General features: G+C 32.8%; 1 protein-coding gene across 5 annotated transcripts in view; it reads right to left on the bottom strand.

The window, feature by feature from the left end:
- Teh1 (tipE homolog 1 phospholipid transfer protein) overlaps positions 1–20,955 on the bottom strand; it is a 104,106-nt gene that overhangs the window by 36,609 nt on the left and 46,542 nt on the right. Inside the window, exons 3-5 of one of the 5 annotated variants that reach the window (XR_013001430.1) lie at positions 8,842–8,928; positions 4,822–8,294; positions 3,084–3,178 (exon numbers count right to left, since the gene is read on the bottom strand). The exons of 1 other annotated variant lie outside the window; for it this stretch is intronic. Coding sequence is in view for 2 of the 4 variants with exons in the window: in XM_076374322.1 (XP_076230437.1) it covers positions 2,707–3,178 (472 nt within the window). In the remaining 2 variants the exon portion in view is untranslated. Of the gene's footprint in view, positions 1–2,667; positions 3,179–4,821; positions 8,295–8,841; positions 8,929–20,955 lie in introns of those variants that run through there. 3 more of the 5 variants (XR_013001431.1, XM_076374323.1, XM_076374322.1) reach the window with 3 other exon arrangements.

Here is a 20,955-nt window from a genome sequence, read left to right as displayed (position 1 = left end):
ATGTAAGTTTCATATTACAGGAATTTTGTATTTATACGATTTTTTTGGTGAACAGTGGGAATATCGTTCTGAGTATTTTTTTTAGAATTGATTGAGAAATATTATCAAGTTCAAAGATCATACTAACACGATTTATTGTACATTGTATAAATAGTAAATATATTAATCTGTAATCGTCTACTTTGTTATATTAAGATAACAAATTGTATGTATCTGTTATTAAAATTGTATGTATAAATGTTATTAAAATAGTTAAAAGTTATTGATTCGAATTTATTTAATAGTAACCATCTAATATATTAATCCCCATGTTGAAAATAAATTAGATGTACATTTTTTGAAACATCCTTGAAACTGCAGATGAACGAAAGGGTGCGTACGACGTGTGTCTAACAAATTATGGAACTAAATCAGAGTTTAGGCGCATGAATTTTCGTAGTTCTAAAAATTAACGTCAACGAAGTTTTGAATGATTGACGTGTGTTTGGAACTAATTATTCCAGAAAATTGGTAACTGTTATCAATGAATACATACCCGTTGTTTAAATACAAAACTGGTAGGTGTTCGGTATTAAAATCGAATATCATTTTTAATCAGCTAAAGGGAAGCTTTCTTGACTTGAGTTTTCCCGAATCAACATCTCTGCATGTAGACTTCGATTCTAGTTCACATCATGATTAGACATTTACACATTATTTTTTGTTAATCTTTATTTTATAAGCAGTTTGAGTAAAATTTGAATTTTTTAATTAATTACAGGTTTGTAGATTTTTTCAATTTTCTCAAGATGATGTGATACTATACAGAATTTATGATTATACAGTGATAGATGTTAAAGCATAATCATTGAAACACAGTATCTAACAATGTATGAAGAACAGGAGAACTGAAGGATACATACTATGTATAAAAAACCCCAAGGTAATCTATCAGACCATCATAGTTGATTAAAGCTGTCCAATGTGATTGATTAAAATAGTATGAATGATACTTCATCTTTTTCATATTATACATATTAAATCATGTACATAATAAATCATCAAACGCATACAAATGAGACGAATGGAATTAATTGTATATTTCTATTAATATTATTATTACTACAACACTAGATTAATTAATTATTAATTTAGTATCTAAAAATTTTACTTAATTACAATTATTCATTAGTATTCTTTTAAGCTATTATCCACACTTTCCAGCCATGATTCTTTAAGCAATTTCACAACAAATTTATTTATGCTTATTATATGAATATTATAATACAAATACTAGGTATTATTATATTTTATGTAAAATCAATGTATCCAATACTATTATTTTCTTGTATACATACTTCTAAACTTGTTAAAGTGATTCCATTTACTGTTAAAAACACAGTGTAGCATAATTCTGAACGTACTAATAAATAAATAAAATTATACATTATTCGTTAACAATGTACCAATATTTTATGAATATCTAACATTTTTTATATTAACCTCTTGCACTCAAGAGGCAATTCACAGACCCCTCTGCAAAAATCATAAAATTTGATATTCATTATTAAATTTCGAGTAACGAAATAATACAAGAAATATTGAAATCAAAGGTCGAAAGTAGTATTGAAATTAGTCTCTTAATTCAGCTATAATTTCTCATTACACGTCACTTTTAGATAGTATCATCGATATTTCATCAGAAAGTCTTCAAGTTACCGTTTTCCTGTAACAAAAAAGTTTTCGAGTGCACAGGATTAAATTAATATCAAAGACCTCGCTTTCCAAGAAACAATAAGCTCGGTAATTTATAGTATAGAATCATCGCGGAACCTCGTAGAGAAAGGACGGTACAATGGACCTCTCCCTTTTTCGTCATATCAGGTTGGGCTCAGTCCCGCGTGCGTACACGCTCCTATCAGCGCCGCCATGCAAGCGCAGAAAACGGGCGACTTTTATTTCCGATAAAAGAATCAGCGATAACGGGTGCCACGGCGCCGCGGAAGGGGAAACGGGAGGAGACTCTGAAGAGGATCGATATATCTGCCTATGCTTATCCGATATTCTGCTTGTGGAATCGAATGGAATGGCTGCTGTCAGTCGGATTACAGAGTTCCGCGGGGTCAGTTTCAAAGGCGCAGAACGCAAGGTATGAAATATGGAAATATAGAAATTCACTAGGATTGAATACAGGATTTCTTTTATAAAAATGGCGCAAGTTTAGCTTCCTTTGTAAAATCCAATGTTTACATTACAATACTTCACCATCAACAAAATCTCAATAACTAACGATTTCCACTCACTAAATCATAAAAATATTAAAACATTCATCGTTCAACTACTAAAAAGAAGACATTACTGTAATAAAATACAACAAATACCGAAATGCTTAGCATTATTTCTACCGAAGGTGTCAAAAGATACCTTCTGAATTTTTAGCATAAAATTATTTTCTAAGTTCAGTCATATATTCTGAATTGACTTTCTGAGTTTTCTAATAACGATTATAAAATTAACTATAGAAAATATTCAAACCTCAATTGAGGAAAATGATTAACCTGAGAGAATAATTTTAAGTTAAAACTTCAAAACGTTTCTTTTGATACCTTCGGTAGAAATAGTGTTAATATCAAAATGTTAAAACAGAAAAACAACAAAACTCAATTTCGCTTCCTTTCAGTTTAGACTTGTTCCAAGATAAAAGAACGACAACGATAAGAAACATCATCAAGATCCACCCAAAAAAGGAATAAAAACAAATAAATTTCGGCATCGTGATAAATTGATTAACCAGCACACTGTTATTTGTACAATTCGTTTATTCGTATCCAATAATATACTATAATATACATGTAGTCGTTGGAATAAGAATGCACGCTTCTCGTCGATACGAGTTCCGCTGGCCTCGCGGCGTCTTCCCTTCTCCGCCGCCATGTTTGTGAACGAGTGGCGGCGTAATCGCCGAGACTTCGCGTTCCGAGGTCGGCCGCGTGCTTTTAAACACTCCTGTGCTCCTGCTGCGGCAGCGAATCGCACGGCTCCCGTGAAATCATCGCGGAACGATAATCCCAGTTCATCTGTGTGTCCCCATGTCGGCGCGACAATGAAATTCGTTAGGGTTTCGGTGTTGCGCCGCGGCGGAGGTTTCCCGGCGGTGCGCGGCGTCGGGTTTCCTGTTACGACGGGTCGGAACATCGATCTGTCGAGAAAAAGGAAAATTCCGCCGGGTTTCATTCGATCTCGATCGGGTTTTTCGCTAGATTTTGTTTATCGTAGCGACGTAATCGAGCACAGCAAGAACACACAGCACGGACACGTGCACCGATTCGCGACTTATCCCCTGGGCGTGCAGGTTTACATCAATCGGCGAGCTTACGTAAGATTTCTAACGTGAGCCACTCATTGGGCGAATCGATTAACTTCAGAAAAAGAAAATTAGAAAAAAGTGATACAATAGTTATATATTACTTTTTTGAAATTTTCCTTTAACCCTTGCACCTATAATATCGTGTCAGACTTGTGACGAAAATTTTCAATCGCATTTGAAAAAAGTAAGTGTTATTTATTTCTGTCAAATATAAATTAGATATTATTTTTCTATTATCAATCGTTAACCTCTTTAGTACACACAGACAGAATAAGCATCAACATTTTTTCGTTTTCCAATAAATTGTTAACGATAAAGTATTTTTATCGATCATACTTAAGAAATAAATCATAAATCAAGGGGTTAAATGCAAAATCAAGTAATTATTATAAAATATATTTTACCTTATTATTACAGGTATAGTTTAAATCTAACGAATATGTAAAATGTATAAAATAGTATGTCCTCGAAGTAATTTTTATTATTATTGCAATGTTTACATGGCCAAAAGATTTTTGATTGTTTCGTGGTACCAAACCCAGTGCTAATGAAATTTATTTTAAATATAAATCATTAAGAGCCAATGAAATGCTTTAATGATAAAATCTTAAAAAAATTTGTAAAGTGGCGTTGATCGATTTGACCAATGAGCTACTCATGTAATGCAGTCGCGCCGAGCATCGTTACAGGAGACCAACGGCGCTGTTCGAATTGTACAAAAGTGGAAATTGTAACATTTTATTAATACTTTGTTTATATTCGTTTCTCTTTCGTTTCTGTTTCATTTTAAACATTGTAAATGCTCGAAAAGTGAAAGCGTAGAAATAGATCGTAGGCAGTATGAAAGGTACAGTCGTCTACATTTTGGCCCCGTGTAAATAAACAGTTGTTTAGTTCTCGCATGCGAAAAGCACGAGTATACTTTCCGTCGCGCAGTGCTGTATGAATTTCAGTGGAATATTTCGATTTGGCGTTTGAATTCTTTGACGCTTACAAACATTCAATAGTTATATATTTAATATATAATATATTTATGTTAATCCGTCTAAGGATACCACACTTGATGCTCGTGAGACTTTATAGAAATTACTGCGTAAAATTTGTATTATTGCTACTATCGTGTAACGTTATTATTAGTTTTGGAAGTTATTTGCATCTACTTCGTAGATTGTAAATTTTCGTTTCGATATTAATGTTTTGTATAAACTTACGTGTTGTATATTTGGAAAAGTAACATTCGTTTCTTATGCACAGCAATTTCTACAGGATTCGTATACTCATAGGAAGAAATTTTATTTTAATGGATACAAATTATTAGGTATCAAAGTTTTACCTAGGGTTTCGTTTTCGTGTATCATCGGTGCAGTGCACAAAGAGAAAAGCGAACAATGGACAACAATTTCGGTGCATATGCCACTCCATACATTATTGCTTGAACAAATCACAATTTATACAACGTTGCTCCGTTGGCTTACCAATAATGCGCGGTCGCAAGTCGCACGATTTTGGCAATGTCGATGGAAGTAACTGAAAAAGAAACCCCATGAGTAACTCGAGAAGCTTTCACTCAATGGATGGGTGCACACTTAACCAGTTAACTGCGTGCGACGAGTATACACGTCATTTTAAAATGCAAAATGGTACTAATTTTTTTGATGACCAATTGTTTATCTTTTCAGATGAACGTGTAATTCTTCTTAATTTTGCTGTAGTTCTACGTTAGGATATAGTATAGATTCATTTGCCCTGCGTTTGAGAAGTATACACTTTATTATTTGATTTTATTGCGCGCACAATAAGAGATTTTTCAAATTACATTCCACAATTAACTGGTTAAACAAATTGTCGACGCATCGCTTTTTATGGAAAAATATACGAATATCGTGGATCATATCTAAATACGTTTTTCAATCGATTAAACAGACGAGAATTCGACGTGTATAGTATAGTTCATGTATAGTTCTTATTACAAAGGCATATTAGAACTACTTTTGTAACACGATTATTAACAACAGAAGAGGCCCATTTCAAGCTATAAATATTGCAGGCTGAAAAAGTTCGTGCAATTTGTTTCATAGTGCTTGAATAATTTAACCCCTAAAAGCTATCGTTAAAGGAACGTTAAATGGACTAGGTCAACGAATTGATTTGTCATCTAACATTTTTACTACTATTATAATAGTTCAAACAGGTATCAAGAAAATTTAACTTTACAAGTTATTGCGTCCTTTAATAATGAAATCAAGTTTCATTGACAAAAGTCATCAAGAAGTAATACAAATTAAGTGAAATTTTAAAAATTCAATTTAATCCAGAATATAGTTTTGTTTTGAAAGTGTTCTAAGAAATTAAGTACCTTCTCCTTGTCCGACAAATATTTCCATACAGTTTTTTAAAACCGTAGCCTTAACAAAGTGAGTGTTTTCAGCTTATTTTTTCATGTAGACTTACATCCGTTTCTATTGAAACATCAGTTACAGGACATTTTGTATATGTGCCACATCAAAAAATGGCAGAACATGTTCTTCTTCTACTCTTATCACTTTACCACTATTCCCGAGAATTATATGAAAAGTAATTTCATCCCAAAGATAGGGTCACTTAATTAAAAAGGGTACTACGATAAATATCTATAATATTTATAATAAATTTCCCACTGTTACAAACACGTGTTCTGAGTCGATGTTCTCAGTCGCTGAGTGGATCGTATAATTAATCGTATTCCTTCCTTTCATCGTTTCGCGTGTCAGTCCAGCTTCGTTCCGATAAAAGCGAGAGTCTTCGCCTACCGTCCGGTCCCCTTTTCATGAGTCCACGATTTTATCTCGATAAACTGCACGAACTTTTTTCCGGTCACGTGATACACTGTCCCGAACGTGACAGCTGTCGGCCGTCGAGGAAACGTTTCGCGCTACCATCGTTGGAAACGTTCCATCGGCGGGATTTAAAGTGTTCTCGGGATATTCATATTCACATAAAGATGAGAATAATATGAAACGCGATGGTATATCCGCGAAACGGGTCATTTTCGTATCGCGGCAATGCGTCCATGGTAAGCAAAAATTTCAGAACGACTCGCCATGAGGCCTCTTTGCAGTTCGCATTTATGATTCGTATCTACATAAGGGTTGTTCCCGATGGTTGGCTTCGTGTCCACTTTGGAATAAGTTCTTATGATTTATATTCTCGAGAACAGAAGGGGCAGCCATTGTTCAACGATTCCAGGGTAACTCTCAAGAGCAACTCCCACACTTTTATTCACTTGAGAATAGACCATTATGAATTACGCTAGGAACGAAAGCAGCTGCTAGAGAATAATACTACGTTGACTTCATTCCACATGAAATTAAATCTTTGGCGGTACTCTCACACCTGAGCTCCGTTCGGAATAAATTATTATGGTCACGCAGTTGCCAGCCGACATTTTCTTATAAATGATAAATAGTAAGTTGCTACGTGCATACGAGGAAAGAATGGAAGAAGATAAAGATATAGTGTTCTATATAACTAATATAGTACAAACATTTGAGGATTATAAAAAATGATTTAATACAGTATTGAATTTTGTAGTTTGTAAAGTATAGAAAGGATTATGATTTTGAAGAAAGTGCTTGGATCGAGATTGGAAAATGCATTATAAAGTTACGTATAGAAATACGATATAGTCCACAGAACTACGAAATGCATTGAAATATTATTTCTTCAGAAATATTGCAGATGGAAGCAAATTAAATGTGCAGGGTATCATTTATGAATACTAATTGAATTATTTTCTGTTTTATCCTTTTTCGTACATTTATCATTTATGAAGAAAACATTAGCTAGTAACTGTATGAATAACCAATATATTTTCAAGGGGGAAAGCGACAACAATTTAGCAGCAATTCTACGTGTTCACAACAGAGTATGCATCTCTCAAGTGTAACTTTCGCATTCATATCCACTGCAAATTAATCTTCTACGAGTTACAGCATAGAAAATTGGAGCAACGGTTATTAAAGATTAAATCTAAGAATAACAATAAATTCTATCTTCAAACATGACTTGAGAGCAACACTCTGAAATCCGTATGTAGCATTAAACAAGCGATACACATTAGATACTCAACATATCTTATATTTTCTATTTTTAATAAACAATTTAAAGATTTTATGTATATGAATATGTACAGTCTTTTATATATAAATATCGGAACTTTAATACTATTAAGAGGAATCCGTAGAAGAATATGAAACATTTATCCCTTTGGAAGTTCTCCCATTAAATAACATACAACAGTATTTTATTGTATATCGATTACTTTTTTTATGAAGAACATTAATATGAAAGACAAGGTTTATCTACAAATTTTAGCCAAGCAGAATGAAGACAATCGTTGCTAACAAATGCGAGATAGAAGTCTTTTAGCTTCCAGTATAAATTTCTTGGTATAGTAATGCTGTTAATACGTTCAGCAACTTATTAATTAATTCTTTTCATTTTTATTTCTTATTAATTTAATTTTTCCTTGAGAAATGTAATATCGAAAAAGAATCACAATGTAGTGAACTTGAAAAATTTACGATAAAGTTCTCATGTAACCCTGAACGTATTAAAGTCTTATATGCGGTATCTTTAAAATAGGTAATAAAACTTTCAAAATGCATTCTATTAATACCAAGTATAAAAAAGGTCCTACGAATACAGCAAGTTTAGGAACATTTTATATACGAAAAGTTTTGCAGTTCTTTAGTGCTTTACTTGCCAGCAAATTAAAAAATAAAAGTATCTACATACGTTCACGGATTTTATACGTTAATATCATGTTTGAATGTACAAAATGTATGAAAATAAGATTATTAATAACATTAAATAATACTTTCAAGAAGCAATTTTTAACATTTAATGTATCCTCCACACCAAACACTTGGACGTAATCACTTTGACCGCAACTGCTTGCTGCCAACACCTTAACAATGAAAAATAATCGATTATAAGGCTACTTTAAAAAACGATTGAATATGTCTTTAAAAAATCGATATTTAACAGAATGAACGAGGTTCTAATATTGATGGTATTAAAATAAGTTTAAAGAAATGTGAACGTCCATTCATGTCCGTAGTCTATTCGCGATGAAAATAAACGATTAACAGTTCTGTTCGTGTGAAACAAAAGTGAAGCGCTTAAAAAAAAACGTTAAAAGAGATCCAAAGTCGATGTACATTTCACAAAAGTATAATAAACAAGTATCCGAACTTGCGCGTGCTCGTAAAACACTCCATCCATTCACGTATCAAATAGATTACAAAACATTCGAGTAAACGATTTGCGAAGGAACAAAAAAAATGGTCCACACGTAGTACGAAAAATCCTCTGCTCGACATCATCCGCGAAATTGAGCTTGGGACGCGACGCTGTTCCTGTTTTTATTATTTTTTCGTTCAGCGACGCACGTAAAGCTCACACGTACATATCCAATGGACGAGACAAAACGAACTCACAAATGTGATACTCACACCGAGCTGGTGTATACTCACACCGAGTATTTAACAGTGACGTTCTAATCGCCGATATGTATGTTGCAGAATTTACATAACTCGATTCTGAAAAGAAACATGAGCAATATGTAATTTACGATTGGATATTCGCGCGTCAGAGAGAAAAGCGAGAGATGCAGAATATATAGCGAGATAGATAGATAGAGAGAAAGAGAGAGAGGGAGAGAGAGAGAGACAAAGATAAATAGAGGCAGACAGCGACAGAGAAAATATTTTTGAAATTTAGATTTCATTGGCATAGAGTTAGAATTTTCTACGATTTCTAATTAGAATTCATGATGATTATTTATTTACAATTATCGAATGCGAGCATTAAATTGAGAATGAATTATTTAACAGATTAATTGCTGAACTATTTATTTTCACAGCAATTTAGAGTTGAGTTTGCAAAATTCATAATTTACATTAAACTTGAGCTTTATTGTAATAATTAAGAGTTAATTTATTTCATTCTGAATTCAGTGTTGAATACCGTTTACGTGATTTCGATTCGAGAATAAAACATTTTGGAAACCAATAAATATTGGAAATCAATGGGTCTATTAAAAGGTTTCCTTAAAAAATATATGAATATATGAATGTTACCGAAAGAAATATTTATGCTCGATCATTCATCCTGGCAGATAAACTTTGTTACTTTCCTTTGTTTTGCATAATTGATTTATAAATTTATTCGGAACTGTCGCCATCGGGACGGCGCATCGTATTATGCAAACTAGTTCATGTAATCGGTAACGATTTTTAACCGTGCGTTAAACCGATATCGTGCCGTCGATACAGTATGATTGGTTGGAAATTCAGCGAATAACGGGCGACACTTTTTTTCAGATATTCGACCGAGTTTTCGGTTCAGATGTCCTAACAATAATAAGGACATAATTTTTATTGGGTTTCATCCGCGATGAAATCTGGCAGCGTGTAATGCTAATTGATATCCTAATATTGAAATATTGAACGAAAAATAGAATTATACCAGCGATTAAATAAAAAAAATAATTTCGTTCAATTATAAATACACAAGATTAGTAATTTATTCGTCGATTATTTAATCTTAACGATACACACGGTTGTTAAATTCTTATTCGTTTTGCATTTTTCCGTGCACACTTGAGAATCAACCGAACAATCTTCGAACCTTTAAATTGCAAGCATGAAATTCTGTTAAGGTGTGTTTCAATGGAAAGTAGAATGGAATTTATGGAACGAAATAGGAAATTACAATGCACGCGAAGATTACATGAAATTCCTTCACGCAGAAACGAACTTGTATCTTGGAAACGTGAAGGTCGATGTTATGTAAATTAATTCCCTTATCAGGGAGTATAACCTTCGTCATTCTTCGACGTTGAGAGGAAAAAGAACGAATCGATACGAGAAAAAGGGAAATGAAGCAGCTCACGGGCAATGAAATTACGTAAAGACTAACTTATAAATATCACATTTTTCTTACATTTCACTCTGTACATCCTACATTACTTTCCACTATTTCAAGTACTGTAAGAACTTACATTACGAATTTCAAGTGTACTATTCAAATTATAAAATTCTCTTCGAAGGTTACAATTTCATTGACCAACAATTCGATTTATTGTATATCACGTTTTCCCTAACCATAAGAAAATAGAAGACACTTTCACTTTCCAACTTAGGAAATTAGGTAAACGCATCTTCAAAGAATTCTCCCATAATAAACAAAATTGTAAATGTAGTTCATTGTTTGCATTTGTAATTTGTAGTCACATACGAAAATCAATACTATACAACCAGTCTGTATATTATCCATGAACAGCAATGATTGTAATCATACATAATTTCCAATCCATAATCCATAATCTCCTATTTTAGAGAAGAAAAGATTTGAAATATTGTGAAAATAAGCTTTTTATTCTCAACAAGATTTCATTGGTCGACGACGAGCGTGAAACTTAGAAAAATTCGGGTTAACCGCGGATATAGTGTAGAAGGTCGAAGCCTTCACACGGATGACCTGACGAATCGCTGACCTATATCCCTTAAAACATCATATTGCCATTACACGTACAGCAGGCTGCTCACATCTTTGCTCAATACTCTGCGTTACTCAAGAACCGACACCGGGACAAGATGGATATCTCACTATGTGTTTTATTCTTAGTTTTGATTGGTTACGTGTAACCGTAACAGGACTGACAAATTAGTATTAAAAATGAAACGAAAACAGATGAAAGCCGAGCAATTAAACATTAAAGCAAGTGAACGATTCCTCTTGCTCCTGTGGACTTTTAAATAGTGAGTAATTGGCTAATACAAGAATTAAAACGAAACAGAACGCGATGAAATGAGACATAAGATATTAACGTCCATTTGTATTCTCTACTGTTATATCTCACTTTATTTCATTTTGCTTTGCTTAAGGTTTTTGTCACGCGATTGGACCAATAACAAGAATCTATTAAAACCAAAGCATCACTGATATTATAACCATTAAGTCATCCCATAAGTTAATGTCACGATGTGTTTTTCCTTCTCGCGTTACATTTTGTAATCACAGAGCAATACGAGGACTTGGGTGACTAAACCTTTATGCTTCAGTTTAGTCAGTAGAAGGTATTCGAGAACGACAGGTTGTAAAGTTATAAAATTTTGTATTTAATACAATATTATTTTATATATATGATAGAAAAATAAACGGCACGAACTTATGTTACTGACCAAACTAACTCGTATTTCCACGACCCCGACTGTTCATGAATTAAGTTATATTTCGCTCTATTGATTTTTATCTGAAGGTAATATAGGTCTTTATAAAAGTGTTTTAGATCGTATCTATTAGATTAAATGGTTTTAATCATTTCAACATGTACTATGTAAGTAAAGTATGAACAATGAAATTTAAGGGAATTATCTTCGGCTAAAATTACCTAAAATTCGGCTAAAATAATTAATTAATTATTTGTTAACAGATTCTTGTTATCGGCCCAGTCGCATAATAAAAGAGCGCAAAGAAACAAAATGTGACAAAATGAGACATAACGGTAAAGAATGCAAATGGGCGTTAATATTTTATGTCTCATTTCATCACATTCTGTTTCGTTTGCCTTCTTTGTCAGATGATTCAGCCAATCACAAAATCTGAGCATCGCGAATGATCGTTTCCCCTTCGCTCTATGTACCTTGGGATTGTGGGTAGTCGGCCAAAAGAGGCCTACTATAATATAATTGGTCTGACTCTCGCCAATCCAAGAAATGCGTGTGCTTTTCCTTTTACGTGTCTGTTCATGGAGGTCGTTCCAACGGATTAGAGGCAATAACAGCTGATTGCCATCTCCTGAGCTCCCTAGTATACGTGCACCAGTGACAATGTGGATCGTCCGCGAGGGCCAGATCCTCGGAATCAGGGCGCACGGTGCGCGCCGTAAAGAAGTCTCGTTTCCGCCGCGGATAAGGGAACTTCCGCGGCGGAAGGCCGGCAACGTCACCGGTGAAATTCGATAAAAGTCCGGTTGGGGAGAATTTTGTGGCTGGCATACGACAAAAGCAGATCCCCGGCACTTTGATCCCGCGGCCCTCAGTAAATCTGATTCTCAGACGGAACAATTTTTCCCGTGTGACGGTTTAGCCCGCGCCGTAACGAACTCAGGCGGTGGGAAACTCCTTTGAGCCCCTCTCGCGTTTTAACTCCATTAGTAAAAGACGCAGTAATATATCCGTTATCCTCTTAAGACTTTTCTCGTATCCTATTTTTTATTGTGTTACCTTATGCTTCTATGAGAGTTACGATGTATAATTAGTTTAAACGGTAGAGAATGAGGGAAGAATTGAATTTGAATTGTTAGTACGAAAGAAAAGTATAGAGAACGGGAAGCTATATGTGAGGTAATCTTAGTAATGGTGAGCTTTTCAATGGCAATGGTGGGTGTTGATTAAGTTTTTTCGTAGTAAATCAATTTTGTGAATTAGTTTTTGAATCTGTTGTATCAAGAACGAAGTTTTATGTTTACTTTAGTGTTTGCTGGATTGAAATGTTTTTTAAATTCTAATGTATTAATATGTATGTGGTTTAGTATCTACAATTTATTAATATTTTTTTTAATTTCTACATGCAAATGAATAAGAAGATAGAAGGAAGTATTATAAATTGAATTTTCGTTTCAGTTATCCTCCAGGTCAAGGCAGAGGGTTGAAATTCGGTATAAAATACTTTTTTTCTGTGGACACTATTCAGTTGTTCGTGGTCGATTTAATTTGGTTCACAAACACTTTCAATCTTATCCTGTACATATTTTAATATTTTAATTTTCTTTATAATAGTACACATTTGCACTGAAACAAATGAATTTTAAATCTTTCAAAAATAATTATACATCAGATGTAGCATGAATTCTTCGACATTTAGAAATTAATTACAGAGGGTGGAACGAGCAATTAAGAATATTACATTTTAAAACAAAATTTTAATGTTATCATTCTTAGAATGTAGAGAATTCTACATTTAAATTGTTAGTTGTGACTTTCATCTTCGAATTGATTGTAATTTCGCTTTTGTACCATTAACAATTACGGTCACGTGATACACAATGTATTACTTGGACCAAAGTAGGCATTTTAGCGCCCTATTTTCAGACATTTTGTATGATATATAACATAATTGCACTATTCTCGATGATTCTCAGCTTACAAACTTTTATTGCTTTTGCGGTGAAGGTGGAACGTGGTAACAGAAGTAGATTTCTCCGAGCTTGCGGTTTCGTTCCCCTAGAAATGCTGCTATTCGCGGTCTGACGAGAGGAATTAGAATTAGCTGAGCGAACATAGGTTCAGCTTTTTCCTTTCTCGGCAATTTCTGAGAACAAATACTCTGTGATTTTTTACGCAGACCTTAACTTTTACGAATTTGTTTATACCTAATAATTTTCAAAATTCGGTTATTACAAATTTTGAGAAAACTAAGTCTCCATCTTCTCAATTTGGTTGAGAAAATTGTAAATAAATGTTTAATGGTGATTATATTCAAATTGTATGTATTAACGACTATAAACGAACTGTAAACTGTAATTAAGTTACAGAAGATTAACTCCTGTTTAAGGATGTTTTCACAACATCATGACCTGAAACTTCGCAGACGAAATTCATCGTTTCATTTCCGCGTGTCAATCTGGAACAGGGGAGAAGTTAAATAACATTTCTATATTCCGTGCATATGCAAAAGTTAGCCTTAATCAAGTTTAATTAAATGAACTAAACACGATTTCCCAGCGCGTTCTGCGCTTTAGATTTCATATTCGTGTTCCTCGTAAATCAAAAATCAATTCACAGGTAAAAAACTTAAAAGATTATAACCTTTAATTTTCATCTAACGTGAATTAATGCAAACAATAAAAGAATTTTAATTATATATATTACTAAATTTTTTGAAGACTTTGTCTACATCTCTAAATAATAAAAATATTTACAAAATACACTATTACACTAAGGTCACGAAACATTAGGTACTAAATAAATTTTTCTGTAAATATATGCTTATTGCAAGGCAATTCTGTTTCAACTTGGACACTAGTACTCATTAATACTCTCCTTTATGATGATGAAGCCTAAAACTTTACATAATTATTTTTATATTCAATGATGACATGAAATATAAAGAACATCAAAGATGTTATTGATCTTTTGAATAATAATAATTATTATTGTTGTAATTGAAACATTTACCCTAGTGTAATGGAACATGTCACACGATTGAAAATTCAATTGACTTCTTTGATAATTTTACTGTAGGCTGAGAACATAATACTTGATTCATACTAACGATCAACGGTACGGTCAGATCACGATCAGCCACGATCACACACTTTACTGAGATATTTACATTCAAGGATTAAAAACAATCAAATCCAATCAATATATATTTTATATCTTTTCATTCGCTCCATAAATGAACAATATTTTCTATACATAATTTAATAATAATCGAATCACTTAATATATAACATAATATTATTTCCTGTACAACTATTTCATAAGAATTCTAGTTAGTACAATAAATAAGTGATTTACTTACCTTTCGTAAGTTTAGTTCCGATTTCCATCCACATTCTCATTTTATGCGATGATTCTCAATATTTTTTGCAAATAAAATCGTACAATTTACTGTACTGTTTCTTCGAACAGATAATATTAATTATTCGTCATCCATGATCCTTTTTTACCGTCAGCCGCTCATAATTGGTTGATTAGAACTAATCTGATCAATAGACTGTGGATTTTTATGCACTTCTAAGAAATTTGAAATTGCAAACGTACACAGATTATACACGCACAATACTAATAAATATATAAAATACCCAAAGTGTATTATTATTTATATTATTTGTTAAAAAAATAATTTTCCATCGTAATTCTATTTTTTTAATCATATTTTTTAAAATCTAAATTTGCATAAAAATTCACAGTCCACTCATCAAGAGTGCCACTGTCTTCATCAGCAAACCGACTCGATGATTAACAGATTTCGATTTGACTGGATAATTTACATTAATAATTATTACATTTGCGACGATCATGATCGGTTGTGATTTTACTTGATCTGACCATACCGTTGAGCACGAGTGTAAAATAGGTCTAATTGCGAGTATATACACATACTCATGCATTCGTTTCCGTGTGCATCCCACCCTATTTGACGGAGTGACAATAGTACAAATTTACCAACGAATGTCTAATTAATAAAGCATAAATGTTCTTGCACACTGCCGCGAATTAATTATTACGTCTGCAGCTTAATTAAAATCCCAACGTGCAGGGGAGATATCGCACGATGTAATATGATCGCCGATTAATCATAACGAAACGATACTTATTGCTTCTCTGTGGCTAGTTAAAATTTAATTGCATGAATTAATTATTCAATTAATTAATGAAACCAATTCAACATAACCAAATTTACATTTACCCAACGATTTTGTATGAAACAATAAAACTGTTTCTAAAAGTATCATTATTATTAACGACTACTTGTAAAAGGAAAACTGCACTTCAACTTTATAACTGGCGATAATAGTAACAAAAAAAGTTATATTTCAAAATTTCACTTCAAAAATTTAAGTTCCGAGACTTGCAGTATTTTCTACGAGATCTCTTCAAATAATTCCGCCGAGAAAATCGTTTCCTCTGGCTAATGACTCGCATTTTTTTTAGTAAGGGAGAAAAAAAGGCGCGTTCCTGTTGATACGGAAATCGGTCTTGTTAAATTCTTCCGTGCAATATGATTCCGCAGCCATATTATTTCCCGGGATTTTCCGTGGTAATGCGATCCACGCTGTGGGACCAGATAGCGGGGAAAAGTGAATAGAAGAAGAGATCAGAGAAAACTTGAGATAATTACGTCTTCAAGAATAACTCGCGTCCGATATCAGACCGCAAACGGAACAAGAAGTTGAAACTCAAACGACGCTGATCCTAAATTGGAACTTGTCCAGGAACTTTCGGCTAATAACAACTACCGGGAAGACCTTTGACTGCCATTCGAAGTTTATTTCATCAACGGAAGTAATTTTCTTACTGTGGCCGTTGACGATTCAGATCAACTTCGATCTCCCGCCATTCGTCGGTAGGAAACACTGTATTGGTACTTCACGGATATTTTGACCTCGAAATGTACCAAACATCGAAATTTTATTAGATACTGATTTTTATTTTGAGTTAAGTATATAATAAAATAATAAGATAATTTTCCTTGACTATGATAATATAACTCGGACTAGAAATAATGAACAAGCGTGGAATGTAGAAATATTTACTACTGACCACTTGATGTTGAACTTTTAAATATATTTACAAAGAAAGTAAACATATTGTTTTGAATAAATTTGTATCCTTATGGGTTCATACCTTTCCTTGTTTACTTTCTACTAAATAATTTATTTAATTAGTTCGATATTTATTGTAGATAGAAGTGATGAATAAGCTGATCATAACAAAAAAAGAAATTTCATATGTAAAAAGAATACTTTGAGTAAGTTATTTGTTTATTTATTATTGGTACACGAAGAAACTGAAATATGATAATATTTTTGAGAGAAATTTTTGATTAATGAAAATTCAATGATATGAAAAATGAAACTTCAAAGATGACTTTATTAGATATAAAAGTTAAAAATCAAGGCAGATGAATGAAAAGGCTTTTAATATCTTTCCAATTTAATTTTATGTCTCCTTGAATATGAACCAAGCCACCTGTTCTCTCATTATATAATATTAATACCTTATCTACCAGACGTTTAATAACACTTTACGAACGGGATACGTTGAGGACATGAAAATCCCAGTAAATGAAAGTTTCAGTAAAACAGAATTATTCAACATATTAATCTCATTTCTCCGCCAGTAAATTGTATAAAAATCTATGCAGTTAAAAAGCTTATTTTATTTACATAATTAAAAATGAAGTTGATATACCGTAAAACTTGAATATAGAATATTTTCCAACATTGTACATAAATCCTTCAATTCAAATATTAATATTAATAGTATAACATAAATTAAATTAAAATATAAATTTCTATTGACAATAGTTACTATATTTTTCAATGAATACGTTGCATTAAAAATGATACGTGACAATTCCTCTTCAGACACTACTTTCAAAATAAATTCTTACATTATATCACCAATTACTATCCTTTACTAATACTACCATTACAAAATATATTACCAACACTAATGAGTGTTGAATTATGAGATAAATTAAGCAAATACCAACTATATCCACGATTAATTATATTATTAGATCGATCTACGGGCCAACTATTCAACGGTGTCAACTTATGCACCAATTTTTTCAAAAAATACAATCTAAAAATATAATGTTAAGCACTCAATTGATTGTATTCTATAGTATTCTACAAAAACTGAATTGCAATACCCTAAGTAAATCTCCAGTATAATTTTATAACTTTCTGCTGAGAGTTTGACATAACTATGTTATCGTTAATATTTTATTAGGGAAAGAACAAATTTTGATACTTGTCTATATCTACGTTTATCTAAAAGGTTAACTATTTATAATAGAAAGTCAATATTTAATTATATCAAAACAAAAATAAATATCGTGCAGATTTGCCAAATACAATTTAAAATATTCGCCACGAGCTTGACATGCTATTGTAGGTCAAGGGATTTAGCTTTAAATTTAAAAAAAAGATACCAACGCTATTCCCATTCTCATTGAAAAATACGCTAACAGGAAATCCTCGGAAAACGTTGGTTTTCAAAGAGCTATTAAATAACAATCTGTAGGTAAATAAACGAAGTTAATATCAGAGTCAATTAAGTGGAACGATAAATTCTTACTGAGGATGCTCGGCTGGCGTTCCTGTCGTCGCGTCGGTCGTACCAAGGAAATCACGGATAAAATTGTCTGGTAGATGAAATACACCGGGCGAAGATGCATTTATGGCTCGGGATCCTCGAATCACCATAGACTCGCGAAAAACACTCGGGAGGAATCTAAGAACTTCGAAACGTTTCGGACTTACATAAATAACCTTCGGAGACTTACGACGCCGGCGACTCCGCCGTTCGGAGGAAATTAACGGCGCCGTAATGCGAGGCGGACGACAAAGATCGGGAAATATTGTCGCGAATACCGTTGTTCGCACTATTGAAAACGTATTTCGACGGTTGTAAATCCTCCCGCTCCCCCGAGGTCGATCGCCGAAGAACACGATCCAGCCTCGATTATCGCTGACCCCTTTCCCCGAAATGAATTATTGAATTATACGATTGTAATTTGATACGTTCGGCAGATACGAACAACAGTCATGAACATTCTGTGTCGGCATTGAAATTACCGATCAGCGGAAAATTAATTCGATCATTGACCATATAATTGATGCGTGTGTATACTACCGATCGTTATTACTCGAACGACAAATGTTTTACATTTAACCTTTGCCTTTCAGTGATTAATGTGAATATCGTGTGTTGTTGATTGCATAAATGGTACTTTATTAAAATAATTAATACACTTTTCATTTTGCTATGAATATACGTATCTTTGTATACTTTGAATCTCGATTATGAGGTTTTAATTTTGTAGAATTTCTATGGGGCTAGACAATTTTTATTCTAAAATTACGATTAAATTTTCTTTTTAATTTTTGTGAAATCAGGCTTTTCTAGATTTAATTTATTATCTAAAATTGAATCACTAATGTAGATTATAATGTATGCTTTTACAATGGGTATTATCAATGTATAATTTACGTGATATAAATATTTCAAAGGTAGTCATGTAGATATGCTATTTTTGATAATATCCTTCTTGGTAAATGTAATATTAATTAATGACCTGTGAATAAAATATTTTCTACGTTCAAGAATGTCTTCATATCTATCATTAATTTAGTTTCATATTCAAGAAGTACTAAATAAATTCTCCATTAAAATTTTAATAGCGTTAAAAGAAAAGTGTTAATGGATTTTATTAAGTATTACACATTTTTATATAAATAATATCAGAAATAAACTCATGTTTGTTTGCGCAGGATAGACGCCATCAATCAACGCATTATAGAAAATGAAGTGCAAACGTACCAATGTAGTTACACGTACCGAGTAATAAGGTAACACAAAGATAGGGTGCATAACGTTTCGTATTTGAAGACTTGGCATGAAATCGACGTTAAATTTGCAACAGCTTAACGCAAACCTAGAGCAAAATCACTCGGTTTGAACGTGGCGCAGCGGAATACTTAATCACGCGAACATCGGTTTCCTAAGCGAGCTCTCAATTATTCAAACATCCATTAACACTTTGACTGAGCAAATTACAAGACGAAGACACGTATTTGCCAATTTTTCGTAATTTGAAGTCATATGAACGTACACCATTAACCGAAGTTATATATTTCGCAGAAATTTTAAATTACTCATATCTTACAGAAACATCTTTCATACCACAACAGTGTTATCTAATTAAGGATTTACTTCAAATTTCTTATTTTTTTATTACAGAGATCATAAAAGTGCCTCTACTAGAAATTGTTAAATAAATTCATCTACTTGTATGTGTACCACAATAAAAGCGGTGTTAAATTTTAACCGGCGCATTCTTTTAGTTGTTGTAAAAAAATTAAAGACGGTGCGGTTAATCGCACGGTACATCTAGTGTTAACCTGTTAACTGTGGAATGTAATTTCAGAAATCTCTGATAAGACTCACAATGAAATAAAATAATGAAGTGTATACTCGTCTAACGCAGGCCAAATACAGCTATAATATATTCAAAGAAAAGCTGAAGCAAAACGAAGAAGAATCACGTGTTTACCTGAAAAAATAAATAGCTTATCGTTGAAAGAATTAGTATCATTTTGATTTTAAGATGGCGTGTATACTCGTCGAACGCAATTAATTCGTTAAGGATGAACTTAACAAAGTTCATTTACTTTTGACGACATCGAACACCCTATTTCAATGGACCAGAAAGCAGATACACGTGTCCTGTATCCCGTGGCTGAGAACATAACATCGCCACGAACAATGGCGGAGCCTTAACTGATTCGCGCGGCCGTGAACATAACATAATTAAGTGTCGAAAATACGAGTAGCTGCCTGACTGGTGTTCCTTTCATTTCAACTGACACTTACACCAACATAAGGCTGATAGTACGATTAATCTAGCAGGCAAACCGCAGAATTTCATTTAGGCATCTCCAGCTCAGTTGCGCGTAATACCTCCATCCCAATCCCAAGCCCGACAAATAGATTTGTATTTCTATCGTTCGCGTAGATAGCCTTCAATTGCACAATCTACTGTAATTAATTGGAGATATTTTTCTTGGTGAAAACACTGTAAGTGCCAAAACTGATAAATTTTCTTTTTCTATTCTTATCCGGCAATACATCAATTATTGATATAATAAAAATAATTTATAATAATATTTTACCAATCAAATACAAGGGAACTACGAACGCCACTTATATACCATGTGTTCCATTTTAAGAAGACTACCCAATTTATGTATATAATATTTAATTAATATATAATATTATAGATATAATATTTTATTATTGTTACATGTTTATATCTTAGAA

Source organism: Nomia melanderi, chromosome 2, assembly GCF_051020985.1.
Source record: "Nomia melanderi isolate GNS246 chromosome 2, iyNomMela1, whole genome shotgun sequence".
In the NCBI taxonomy this organism is placed as follows: Eukaryota; Metazoa; Arthropoda; class Insecta; order Hymenoptera; family Halictidae; genus Nomia; species Nomia melanderi.
The sequence above is the reverse complement of the archived record's forward strand: the minus strand, read 5'-3'. Positions and strand labels throughout refer to the sequence as shown.